The 11,877-nt window shown below is 37.7% G+C and overlaps 3 protein-coding genes across 3 annotated transcripts; 1 reads left to right on the forward strand and 2 right to left on the reverse strand.

Moving 5' to 3' along the window:
- Positions 1 to 518: 518 nt before the first annotated feature.
- LOC130506420 (dihydrolipoyllysine-residue acetyltransferase component 1 of pyruvate dehydrogenase complex, mitochondrial-like) lies at positions 519 to 6,455 on the reverse strand. The gene is made up of 23 exons (XM_057001063.1): positions 6,241 to 6,455; positions 5,973 to 6,029; positions 5,534 to 5,588; positions 5,425 to 5,458; positions 5,287 to 5,336; positions 5,161 to 5,205; positions 5,003 to 5,076; positions 4,811 to 4,880; positions 4,493 to 4,684; positions 4,347 to 4,391; positions 4,160 to 4,233; positions 3,704 to 3,773; positions 3,011 to 3,409; positions 2,479 to 2,539; positions 2,361 to 2,405; positions 2,194 to 2,277; positions 1,791 to 1,867; positions 1,655 to 1,717; positions 1,470 to 1,540; positions 1,315 to 1,375; positions 1,137 to 1,197; positions 975 to 1,055; positions 519 to 880 (listed from the first exon to the last, which is right to left on the reverse strand). The coding sequence occupies exons 1-23, from the start codon at positions 6,336 to 6,338 to the stop codon at positions 822 to 824; spliced, it is 1,926 nt and encodes a 641-aa protein (XP_056857043.1). The 5' UTR covers positions 6,339 to 6,455; the 3' UTR covers positions 519 to 821.
- A 1,280-nt stretch (positions 6,456 to 7,735) lies between these two features.
- On the forward strand, positions 7,736 to 10,455 carry LOC108829809 (SEC12-like protein 1). The gene is made up of 10 exons (XM_057001064.1): positions 7,736 to 8,021; positions 8,195 to 8,295; positions 8,691 to 8,826; positions 8,921 to 9,012; positions 9,177 to 9,276; positions 9,385 to 9,457; positions 9,548 to 9,668; positions 9,749 to 9,868; positions 9,951 to 10,021; positions 10,121 to 10,455. Exons 1-10 carry the CDS (start codon positions 7,833 to 7,835, stop codon positions 10,309 to 10,311), a joined length of 1,194 nt encoding a protein of 397 aa, XP_056857044.1. The 5' UTR covers positions 7,736 to 7,832; the 3' UTR covers positions 10,312 to 10,455.
- Positions 10,456 to 10,791: 336 nt separating this feature from the next.
- Positions 10,792 to 11,864, reverse strand: LOC108836962 (B3 domain-containing protein At3g25182). Its single transcript, XM_018610047.2, has one exon. It carries the CDS (start codon positions 11,802 to 11,804, stop codon positions 10,941 to 10,943), a length of 864 nt encoding a protein of 287 aa, XP_018465549.1. The 5' UTR covers positions 11,805 to 11,864; the 3' UTR covers positions 10,792 to 10,940.
- Between the last annotated feature and the right edge of the window lie 13 nt (positions 11,865 to 11,877).

Here is an 11,877-nt window from a genome sequence, read left to right on the forward strand (position 1 = left end):
AATATTTCGTAAATAATTAACACAATATATTTGAATATAGACGATATATCTCTAATAAGTCCTTATTGCATAAATACAATATATAGTATTAGTTCTAATGCTTGTATATTTATATTATCTATTTCATTATTATATAAAAACAATGTTTCTCATATTTTTATTGATTTATGATATTGTATTTTTTAAAAATAGAAACGAGTTGTCAAAAAAACGGAAGTATGATTCCAAAATAGAATCGTAAGCTTCCAATATGTTTTAAAAAAGTATTTTTGGAAACACATTGAAAGCGAGATTCCGAAAGCTTCCATAAGCTTCTGATTCTGAAGCGGAAAGCGGACGTCAAAGCTTCCATGCAACCCAGGACAAAACTGATCTAATTTTTGTAAGGTGTCAAAGATGGATTTATCTGTTTGTCGCGTAACAAAACAAGGCGCATGTTTGAGCTCATCTTCTTAATTAAACACAAATTTCTGTATTTTACCACATTCATTGGCCTTGCAGCCTAGTCGCCTTCAAAGAAAAGGGCCGTCAAATTGTTTCGGATTGGTGAAAACTTTATCATTTTACCTGTTATGGTGGTTATTGACAGCTGAAATTATTTATTTTTAAGAGGACCGGCAAACAAAAATACCTCAGGAATTGTAAAAACCAAAACCAATTTTTGGTAGTCGGTAACCAAATGGAAAAAAAAACCCCGAAATAAGTGATTCAGAGCTTTATCCTGTAGACCAACAGTTATGGTTCTGGATGTGCACGTCGATCCAATGTTTATTATGTGGTAATCATCAAGGTTTCATTTGATCAACAGCTGAATCTTTCTCTCACAGAAGAAGTCTTCGAACATCCTCAAAGTTTGAACGCAGTTCAGACAGAAACGAGGCTGAAACAAAACCAGTATCACAAAAAAAGCAATGAGTAACAAAGGAGAAACGCAGTGAAGAAACAGCTGAATGCAAAAGTGTACTCTCTATTACCTCCAACTTGTCCATCAAAGATCCGATGATCAGCGGATAGCGTCACATTCATTTTTGTTACAACCGAAGGCTTCTCAGTTCCTGCAACAGTGACAAAAAAAAGAGCTTGTTATAAACGAATCAAAACAGCAATATCCAAAAGGATGTTACTAGCTGTCTCACCATCTATTCCAAGAACCGCCTCCACAACTTTATTTCCTCTACCAACTGCTAGAATTCCAGCCTGCAAGAGAATTGACGCTGATGAGTTTAATCACGACAAACGTCAAAACAAGTAAAAAGTAAAAACTTAAAAGTCTTCCATCTGTATTTAAGGGTGCAACGTTAAGGGTATGCTTACCTGAGGGGGGTTAATGATGGCGCAGAACTGGTCCACAGGATACATTCCGAGATTTGAAATGCTGTAAATACCATAATGAATGGTTTTCTCAGTAAGAAGGGAAAAGTTTCACACAGTTCCAGACGATGCTTTACGAACTTAAGTTCGATAGATACCTGAATGTCCCTCCTTGAAACTCATGAGGAGCAAGCTTTCCAGATCGTGCCTTTTGTGCCAGCTCCTTAACCTGCTCCATAAATCAATTAAGAAAATCAGCACATTGACATAAGGTGAGAACTGATCAAACAAGTGTACTCTATAGCTTGGCATATTCATCAAAATTCAGAGGAAAATACATTACCTCTGAGGATATAGCAGAAATAGATTTCTGGTCAGCATTTCTGATAATTGGAGTCATTAAGCCCTGCAACACATGCCAAGATGAGAAAGGGATTTTAACTATTCAAGTAATCCGAAAAGCTAACACAAGAGGGCACCTTCTCAGTTGCAACTGCAATTGATATGTCAACATCCTCACACAAAACAATTTCTCCTTTCTCAGCATCCCAGAAAGCTGCCAGACATTAAGACAAAACACTTTAAACAACCAAAAAGAAGGTTTAAGCAAGCACAAGGAAAGATGTCAACCAAATGACTACACTCCATAGATCATTACATCAAACTCTATAACAGCTAAAATCGAATTAGAAAATGCATCATAAGTCCGTCCAGCTACCTCAAACCATTTACTAAATATTCTAAGCGGAGGCATATGGCCTTCCAATTATTATTCCAACATGGATTCCGCATTGCCTTAAATACTCATAGATAGGTTTGTGGAATAAACCATGATTACATTACTTGTACTAACATCAGTTACAAGGAGAAATTATTTCTCACCATTAGCATGTCGTACATTCCTCAGTGCGACTGCCACTGCTTTAATAACTATGTCATTGACCGACACTTTAACACCATGGTTTTCTGCAGATCACGAAACCACAGGTCAACCTGAGCCTCTCGAGTTATCAATAAAAAAAAAGGAGGATAAGGACGATTCGACAAACCTTGAAGTTCTTTTCTAAATGCAAGAAGAGGATCCAATACAACATCTGCAGGCGCACACAAATGCTTAAACAGCAAATCAAATACACAAAGAAAATACAAAGTTTGTGAATTACCAACCTGATGATAAATACAAATGGGGTATCTTCTGTTTTGATTCCAACAAACGTTTGGCTATAATCTGTCAACAGGGAAAAGACAAAGAGAAGTCAGGTACTATTATGATCGTAGGAGCAAACTTCAGTGCTGAAAGTATATTCCCCTTGAGTAAAGGAACACATTCCATCCACTATCAGTTAGTTGTAGACTAGAAACAAGTTACTAACACCCATTGACATAGATCAAGAAAGTTGCAACCAAAGTTGGTGCAATTTATAGCCATATAACTTCAGGTCAACATTGACTACGTATTTATCAACTCACAGCAGCAAGCATTAGGTAGTTATTTCAGCCCTCCGCATCAAAAAATATTGAAAGATCTGGCTTTTTGATGCCAGCTCTAATTTTCTTTAAAATGCCACAGAAACTTTTAAAAAGCCAGCATATTGTACTATGAAGTCAAAACAACCTTATCATCTTGCTTCCACAAGAGGGACTGCTTTACATGATACATTTTATTATTATCAGCAAAGAGAGCAATAAAGTTAATTACCTTGCGAATTTGACTATTGGGAAAATCTTCATAATCATTTGACGGTGTCACAGAAGACTTTGATTCAGGCCGCGATACGGAAGAGGATTTAGATAGGTTCTCCTTTGATGGCTGTTTCTTCTCCGTAGACACTGATTTTTTAGATGTTTTTCCAGAAGCAATTGCGGCGACAACGTCCGATTTTAGTAATGTACCGTAGGGACCCGAGGCCTCGATTGATGATGACTCCAAGCCATGTTCTAAAATCAAAAGCTTTGCTGCAGGACTGATCTTTGTGAAGCCTGCTTTCTTTCCCCCGGATTTATCTACAACACTTTGAGGAGCTTGTTTTTCAGTAACAGCCTCAGAACCACCTGCGGAAGAAGACCTGATCGCTTCAATGCTTTCAGCATCTTCAACCTACACAGATTGATTAACCTTTAATATCTCTCAGTTTGCAAGCAAGTGTATTTCAAAGATTTAGTGCGCAAGCATAACTTTTACTTCAGGCAATACAAATCGTAGAAGGAAACTAGAAGAGGGCATACTGTAGTAAAACATTTGGTTACACGGAGGCTAGAAGAGCGATAGACGTTATGCACAAAATGTATATTACACAGAGGCTAGCAAAACATATGAATTAAATATACCAGTATTAAATAGTTTTCTGGCATCAACAATTCAGTCAATGTACTTCTGAACTAAAGGACTTACTATAAGTGCAATCGGCTTTCCGACAGCCACATCCTTGGAACCTTCAGGAATTAGAATCTTAGCCAAGTACCTGCACCAAAATTCATCCATCAGGCATCAAGTTATACAATTTATTAATATAATATTATTAATCAGAATACGAATGCAGCAGTTCAGGTAAATCTTCTTTTATGGTGGTAAGTCGATGCTCATACCTAGACTAGGAAATATGAAATCAATCTTTATACCACAGGATTATCAGTTCAAGGAAGAACACTCAAACAAGAGATGACCTAACTTTTTCAATCAACATTATTTCTCACTTAAACCAACCATAAAAAAATCCACAAATTATGAACATCACCAGGCTTCCTAGAAAAATAAATATTAACATCACCAGGCTGCTTAGAGAAAGAAATATTGTTTATGCGCTAAGTGATTGCTTATACGAATAAGACGACAGAAAGTTTGGTATACCCTTCTTCAAGGCTTTCAAATTCCAGAGTGGCTTTGTCAGTCTCGATTTCACCTATGACATCACCTACTTCAATCTGTTGAGCACGAAATAAGAAAAAAGCAATACAGGAAGATGCATTACACCAGATTACTTGTGGTAAAAGTACAATGCCCAATTTACTCTACAGTTTGGTCACCAGAAACTAACCTTGTCACCCTCTTTTTTCCACCATTTGGCAATGTTACCTTGGTTCTGCAGATCGATAAACAAATAAATGATTTAGGGTCTCAACATATAAGAGGTAGATGCATTCTCATCCACAAAAGTTGGCACAAATGAGTGAAATTCCATACCATTGTGGGAGAAAGTGCTGGCATTTCTAAGACAACATGTGGGGGAAGGTCTGATGCATCAGGCTGAATGGAACCTCCTTGTTGTGTACTTTCTTCAGGTTTCTTCTCTTGATGAGCTGATGTTTCCTCTTTACCAACTTGTCCACCCTCTCCGGGGGCAGAAACGTTTTGAATGTCATCTTCCTCCTCAACCTACATAACAATTATATAAGATTAACTTTGTATCCATCAAAACTTATGTAGCTCCTAATGATAATAGATCAATGACTGAACAACTTGTTGCCAAATCATTATTAAAACGACAGTCATTGTGCTTACCATTATTGCAATCGGTGCATTAACGGCAATATCCTTTGATCCTTCGGTTACTATAATCTTCGCCAGAAATCTACAGAGCCATACCTTATTGTAAGCTATAGTTGTGATGGGGCAGATATTTGATTTACCGAGGCGAGGAATAGGAAAAAAAACAGAAATTAAAACACACAGAGATCGCTTTTTCAGAATTACCCTTCTTCTTGACTCTCAAGTTCTACAGTGGCTTTGTCTGTCTCTATCTCACACAGTACATCGCCAACCTCTACCTGTAAAAGAAGAACCAACATTTAAACCAGTTACTGAGATATTCCACATTCTATAACGTCAACTAAAAATAAGAAAAACCCCACCTTGTCACCTTCTTTCTTCAACCATTTCGCAATATTACCATGACTCTGCAAAAAAGAAAAAGTAAGACAATGACTTCTCGCAAGGAGGCCAAATTTTTTTACGAGATTGAAGTCTCAGTTCCTAACCATTGTAGGAGACAAGGCTGGCATTGTAAGAACTGTCTGTGGTACGGGTCCTACAGCCGAAAAACAAATAAAATTACTGTAGATCTTTAACTGATCCAAATCTGTATTCCACTAGATGACATAACAATCTATGACTACCTGTTGATGAAAAGTTTTGCATGCCAAATCGCACCTAGAAGAAAATGAAAGAGAAAGTATGTGAGAAACAGGAAAAGATGGAAAAAAGTGTACTAACTGGAAAGCTTACAATAGACTTTGGATGACTATTATCCATTCTTGTAATCATGTCAATCGAGGCAGACCTGAAAATGTAGAACAGGCAAAATCAGAGAAGGACAAACACAATTATTCCCCCCAAGTTTTATACAGAAACGAGTTCACCGAATTATGGTTATGTTCAGTGGGATGTGAATAACACATTAAATAACCAGCTTAACTTCAGTTTAAATAAAATCTTAAAATCATGAATGCCTATGATTGGGCTAGTTAGTTTCTATATGAACAAAAGCGTGTCATTGAATAGATAAAATCAAAACACCTCGTCTAAAGAAAATGAATAGAACAAAACATAGAGAAAACGATAGGAAGTGGAATAGACTGTTCTTAAGATCAGTATGAATTATATACAAAAAAAATATGGTAAAAACATTTTTCTTGAACCCATCACCAACTAACCAAGAACATACCTGGCACCATGACTGCTACTAATCTTGTCGTCCAAGTGGTACACTCCATTAGAAAAGCTGAATCAGAGAGTTCATAATAAACTTGATCATCAGAAACTAAGGTCGTGATACCAATTCAGGAAATTAAAAATAGTTCCAAATCGATTCCAAAAACAACAGATTGGCATTCTTTCGCCAAAAAAAAAAACTAAGCTCATTGAAAAAAGTCAATGGACCAAGAAGTCACTTGTACAATTGTCAAGGATCACGAATGATGGATGAAGCGTACCGAGTGTGGAATCCGGAGGCGGGAGCGAGGAGAAGACGAGCTCTGAGAAGCGAAGAAGTGCGGGAGATCGCTGCGCGACGGAGGAGGGGAAGCACCATGGCGGCACTTCGAGAGAAGAGGAGGGAGGAGGGTTCGGGGAATCACACCAAATGGGGGAGAGAGAGAGAGAGAGAGAGAGAGAGACGATGGAATCGAAAAACTTTTTAGTTTTGGTCAGATCGAATTCGCCAGCAAGCGATGGAATCAACGAAAGCGTCCAGGTTCCGGTCCGGTCCGGGTTGAAATACCAGTAATCGGTACTGTCTACTGAACCGGAAAACCAAATTGATTCATATTTAACTACTTTGGTTTGAGTCCGAGAACCGAAGATTTTACTGGTTTGAGTGGAGTGGCGAACTTCAAAACCAAATTGAACCAGTGCCTTCCATTAAGGGTTTTTGTGAATGGTTTTCTTGCAACAGGCGACTTTTAACAACCTCGACTTGATGATCAGATCAGGATCCTTATTCAATATCGCATATATCGCATCTATTCTATCGAATCAAAATCCTTATACAATATTAAAAATATATATTGCTTCTAAAATATCTCTTTGCATAAATAATTATATTTTCACAAAAATAGCTTTCCAAAAAAGCAAACCATTTGAGTTTTTTCTTTTTTTTGTCACTGAATTCATTAAAAAGAAATAGGGAAGAGGCCCAAAACATTGGCCCAATCCAAGAGTTTAATACAAGGAAGAACATGATTGAAGAGCCCGTTTAGCAATAGTATCTGCGATAGAGTTATCGACCCTAGGACAGTGAGAAAACACGATTTGTGCAAAACCAGAGGAGATCAGGAGGAGATCAGGCGGATATCAGAGATGATTCCGATGATTTCTTTGGATTGGATGATGCCGGAGAAATGGTTATTTGAGTTAAAAGGTGGAGTTTTAGGGATGGGTTCAAATTTTGAAAATAAATAATAAATAATAAATTTTTTAAAATAAAAAAAGAAGACTATTTTGATCATTTTTTTAAACTACTTCTGTGACAAAAAAATGGTTATTTGAAGAATTAACCTGTTAAAAAACTGTTTGATCAGTTACATAAGTTTTCTCATATGAATGCATTACTTAACAACCTCACTAGAAACCGTCTTCTAACATTCAATTTACGTTCTATGGTTGCACACTTGCACTTCGTTAAAACGATATTGTATTACATTGACAATTTGACACCACACCAATGGGCAAGTATGCACGATGTCAGCTATATAGTTGTATTGGCATTTGGAAAAGGATCAAGGGAATATACTCTACTAGAGCGTCATTTGACTTGTGTAATTATTCTAAACTATGCCCAATTTTAGTTCAAATCTTTCTGTTGCCAAAGTTGAGATTTTGCAAATCACATTAAACAAATACAACCCCTATTTTGACTTTTGTAATTGTACAACTCCTGTTTTGTTTTTTGTTTTACTTTCTTTTGAAGGAATTAAAAAGAAAAATAAAAATTTGTATACTATATATTAAGGATCCGAATTGGCGTGGAAAAGATAGATAGATAGACAAAAAAAAGATTCGTGTAGAGAAACAAGAACAACGAGGGATGGAGATTGAAGAAGCGAGTCGTGGTGAAAGTGGGCATGTGGTGTGCGGATCATGGGTTCGTCGCCCCAAGAAAGTGAACTGGGCCATCATCGCCAAAGCTGCCAAACGCCGTGGCTCAGCCTCTCCTGCTCTGCTTCACATCTTCTCTTTCGATCCCATCACTACTTCTCTCTCCTCCTCTCCCTTGGTACATTCATTCCCTCTTTTTTAACGCAGTTTCATTTTAAAAAAAATTTGGTTTTTGAAACGTCCCATGTGATTCTGGAACGAAACATGTGTTTCAATTTCTTGTTCTGAGAAAGCAGAGGACAAACTCTTTTCTTTTGATAAATACGTTTGTCTTCTTTCTTTGATGAAAAGGCAACCCATGCGCTTAAAGAGGGTGATGGTGATCCTGTGGCGATCTCAGTTCACCCTGGTGGAGATTATTTTGTTTGCTCAACCTCCAAAGGTGGTTGCAAGTACGTTTTTTAATTACTTGCTTTTACCTCCCCCAAATAATGATCAATATATAAGACATCTTTAGAGCCTTTCTTTTGGTACCATTTTTTTTAGTTGGTATTGTTACCTGGGTCATATAAACATACATTTGTTGGAGACTGCTGTGCATCTTCATGCCTTTTATAAATGTTGGCTTTTGATCCTTGTCTACTATATCTTAAGTCTTTCCATTCTCGCATCCATATTTTGCAACTCTAGTGTTCCATCTATTTCACATCCACCACTTAGTAATATAGTGTGACTGTACATTTCATTTGATTGTACACAGATAGATGCTTGTACGTAGACATCTGCCTCTCTGTCTATACAAAGTTATGTTTATGGTCTAGATGCTAAATACAAATTATTATTTTAGGTTGTTTGAGATTGTTGGAGGAGCAACCACAGGTATTACGATCTTAGCCAAAGAACTCCCTCCTCTCGAAAATGCTGGACTACAAAAGTGTATGGCCTTCAGCTTTGATGGCTCTAAATTAGCTGTTGGGGGAGCGGTAAGGACGAACTAATACTGCTTCATCTGCTTTTGTCCGCATTTGGGACAATTTTGGTTGTAGCTTTACTTACTATACTGTAACCTATTTTCAGGATGGATGCCTCAGAATTATGGAGTGGCCAAACCTAAGTGTAGTTTTGGATGAGCCAAAGGCACACAAATCAATCCGTGATATGGATTTCAGGTAATCACCGGAACTTTATCTCCTTTCATATTCTTTTCAACTTGAAGCATTACTGAGCTAATAAAACAAAATGATCTTCTAGAAAGATTTGGGACTTGTGATGGGAAGCATAATGTCTGCATCTCTCTCTCTCTCTCTCATATCTGAGTTTTTTTTTGTTGTAGTCTGGACTCAGAATTCTTAGCCACAACATCAACTGATGGATCAGCTAGAATATGGAAAGCCGAAGATGGTTTCCCTTTGTCTACTTTGGAACGTAGTAAGGTATGTGATAACGAGAGTAATAGTTAAATTTTGATTCCTATATCTCAGAACTCATACTTCTTTAATTATATATATATTATTTTTGATATAAGCTCTGATACTGTGTAGGATGAAAATATTGAACTGTGCCGGTTCTCTAAAGATGGAACAAAACCGTTTCTGTTCTGTGCTGCTCAGAGAGGTATATATTACAAGAATTGGTCACTAGTGTTTTTGAGTTAAAATTCAGAAAATATAACAAGTAAAAAAGATTAAACAATTGGAAAAACAGGTGATGTTCCTGTGGTAAATGTTTATGACATTAGTACATGGAAGAAGCTTGGGTTCAAGAAGCTGTCAAGGAAGAGTGCATCCACAATGGCAGTCAGCTTGGATGGCAAATATATTGCTTTGTGAGTGTGTTTCTTCATCCTTTGATGATTTGTTCAGGCTTTTGATTGTACAAAGGTTATAACCTCATTTTATTTTGAAGGGGTGGCAAAGATGGGGATATATCTGTTGCTGAAGTGAAGACAATGGAGATATACCACTACAGTAAGAGGTTACACCTTGGTCAAACCATTGCTTCACTTGAGTTCTGCCCTAGTGAAAGGTACTAGTGATATATCAAAACCCCTTACGTCTCCTTATTGGGAGCATTGTTTGTAATGTTTATCAATCTACTTGTGGCTTAGGGTAATACTGACAACATCAAGCGAATGGGGTGAGATGGTGACCAAGCTCACTGTACCAAAGGAGTGGAAAGGTTTGCTTACTGCTCATCTCTCTCACTCTCTGCAAAACATATACAATTTTTTTTTTTCATCTCTCTCTGACCCATATCTTTGTATGTTTGATGGAGCAGAGTGGCAAATATATGCACTGTTGTTTTGCCTGTTCATGGGGTCAGTGATACTTGCATACGTGTTCTTTGAGAACTCGGATTCGTTCTGGAAGCTACCAATGGGGAAAGATCAAAGAAGACCAAAGATTAGTCTATTTGGAGATTCATCCACGCCTAGTGAGGATCGTAATAGGTGGAACTTGGACCTGTAGAGAGAAAGATATTTTATGTAAATCCACAAAACTTTTTTCTGTTTTCTTTTCATGTTTTTTCCTTTCCTCGCTTTCATTATTCTAATTGTTAATCATTTTTCTGTATTCTGATTTTGTCTGTCAAGTTAAATTCCTTTTGCTGTGTTTGGCTTCTTGAATAGACTTTGACATACACTTCTGGTTGACTTAATTGTTTCGAATCTCATCTGGTAAAAAGTTTTTAAATATTACAGGGTGGTCTATTGCAAGTTAGTTGGGAATTTCATATATATGAGCTTCATATCCCTTGATAGATCCTTCTCTATTCATGCAAGACTGTGAGCCAAATACTTATTATCTTTATTACTAGACGTGAAATACAATTAAGCCAACTATCAATAAACTGAAACTTTTAAAGACAAAACGTATTCATGTCAAAACATTCATCAATTCATATTACAGACTCAGAAACAACTAAAAATTACTTGAGATAAACCCAACAAGGTGTTGTAAGATCAAACACAACTGCACTAAAACCCTAATCTTGATAATTACAATTCTGAGAAGGCACTACTAGACACACACCTACCTAATCGCATCAAGTAAAGAAGTTATCACAGAGAAAAAGGAAGAGCTCCTCTGTCAGACTGTCACATGGGAAGGGGAACAAGGGCAAAACAGAGGACTCCTTGGCACCTAAAAGACCAAAGACTAATGTTGTCTCCATCTTTCAATCCATTGGCCTTCACAACATCATTCCACCCACAAACCAATGCGTAGTTCCAAGAACCGTTCATCTCCCATCTCTTGAGAAACACACCCCACTTTTTAACGCCTTGATCAACAAGAAGCGCTCCCAAACCCATCTTTTCTTTGTTATTGATGTCTTCCTCGATGATTCTTGACTCAACGGCTGTCAAGAAGTCGTCTCGGATCAGTTTGTTGAAAGGGATCGAGAGACGGCTCTGGCTTGGTTTGACATCTGTTTCAAACAGAGTCTTCTCAAAGATCAGCTTTGCGTCTTGCGCTCCTCCTTTCATGCTCCTCATCAGCTGCACCATCCAATCCGGCGTATCTTTCCCTTCCCATGAGAATAAAGGTGACACCTTTGCTTTCTTGAAACTACGCTTACCTTCTTGCACCGCACGTCTCTTGCGGCTTGTGTTCTCTGTTAAGCACGAAGACGAAGACGATCGGGATCTAGGGTTTTGTGGGTTTGTTGTCTCCGTTTCATCTGTCTCAACCATGTTGCGACTGACGAGTGAGGATGAAGAAGAGGAAGTAGAAGCACCGTTGAGGTTTTGAAGAGGTTTCTTTAACCATGATCTTCTTGGTCTTCTTGGGAAGTGATCGAAGATTCTCTTCATTCTCTGTTCGTCTTCTTCTTTCCAAGATACCGTCTTCTTCTTCTCCGATGTTTGCTTGTGTTCTTGTTCGTACAAAAGAACCGCGTTATCTACCAAAAGAGAGAAGCTCGACCACGTCTCCGTGAGATCACCGTAATACATACTCATTGTGATTGCAGATACACAGAAAAACAAAATCAAGTTTTGAGGACGAGAGAGAGAGAGAGAGAGAGAGAGAGAG

This window comes from Raphanus sativus, unplaced genomic scaffold, assembly GCF_000801105.2.
Source record: "Raphanus sativus cultivar WK10039 unplaced genomic scaffold, ASM80110v3 Scaffold3217, whole genome shotgun sequence".
Classification (NCBI taxonomy): domain Eukaryota; kingdom Viridiplantae; phylum Streptophyta; class Magnoliopsida; order Brassicales; family Brassicaceae; genus Raphanus; species Raphanus sativus.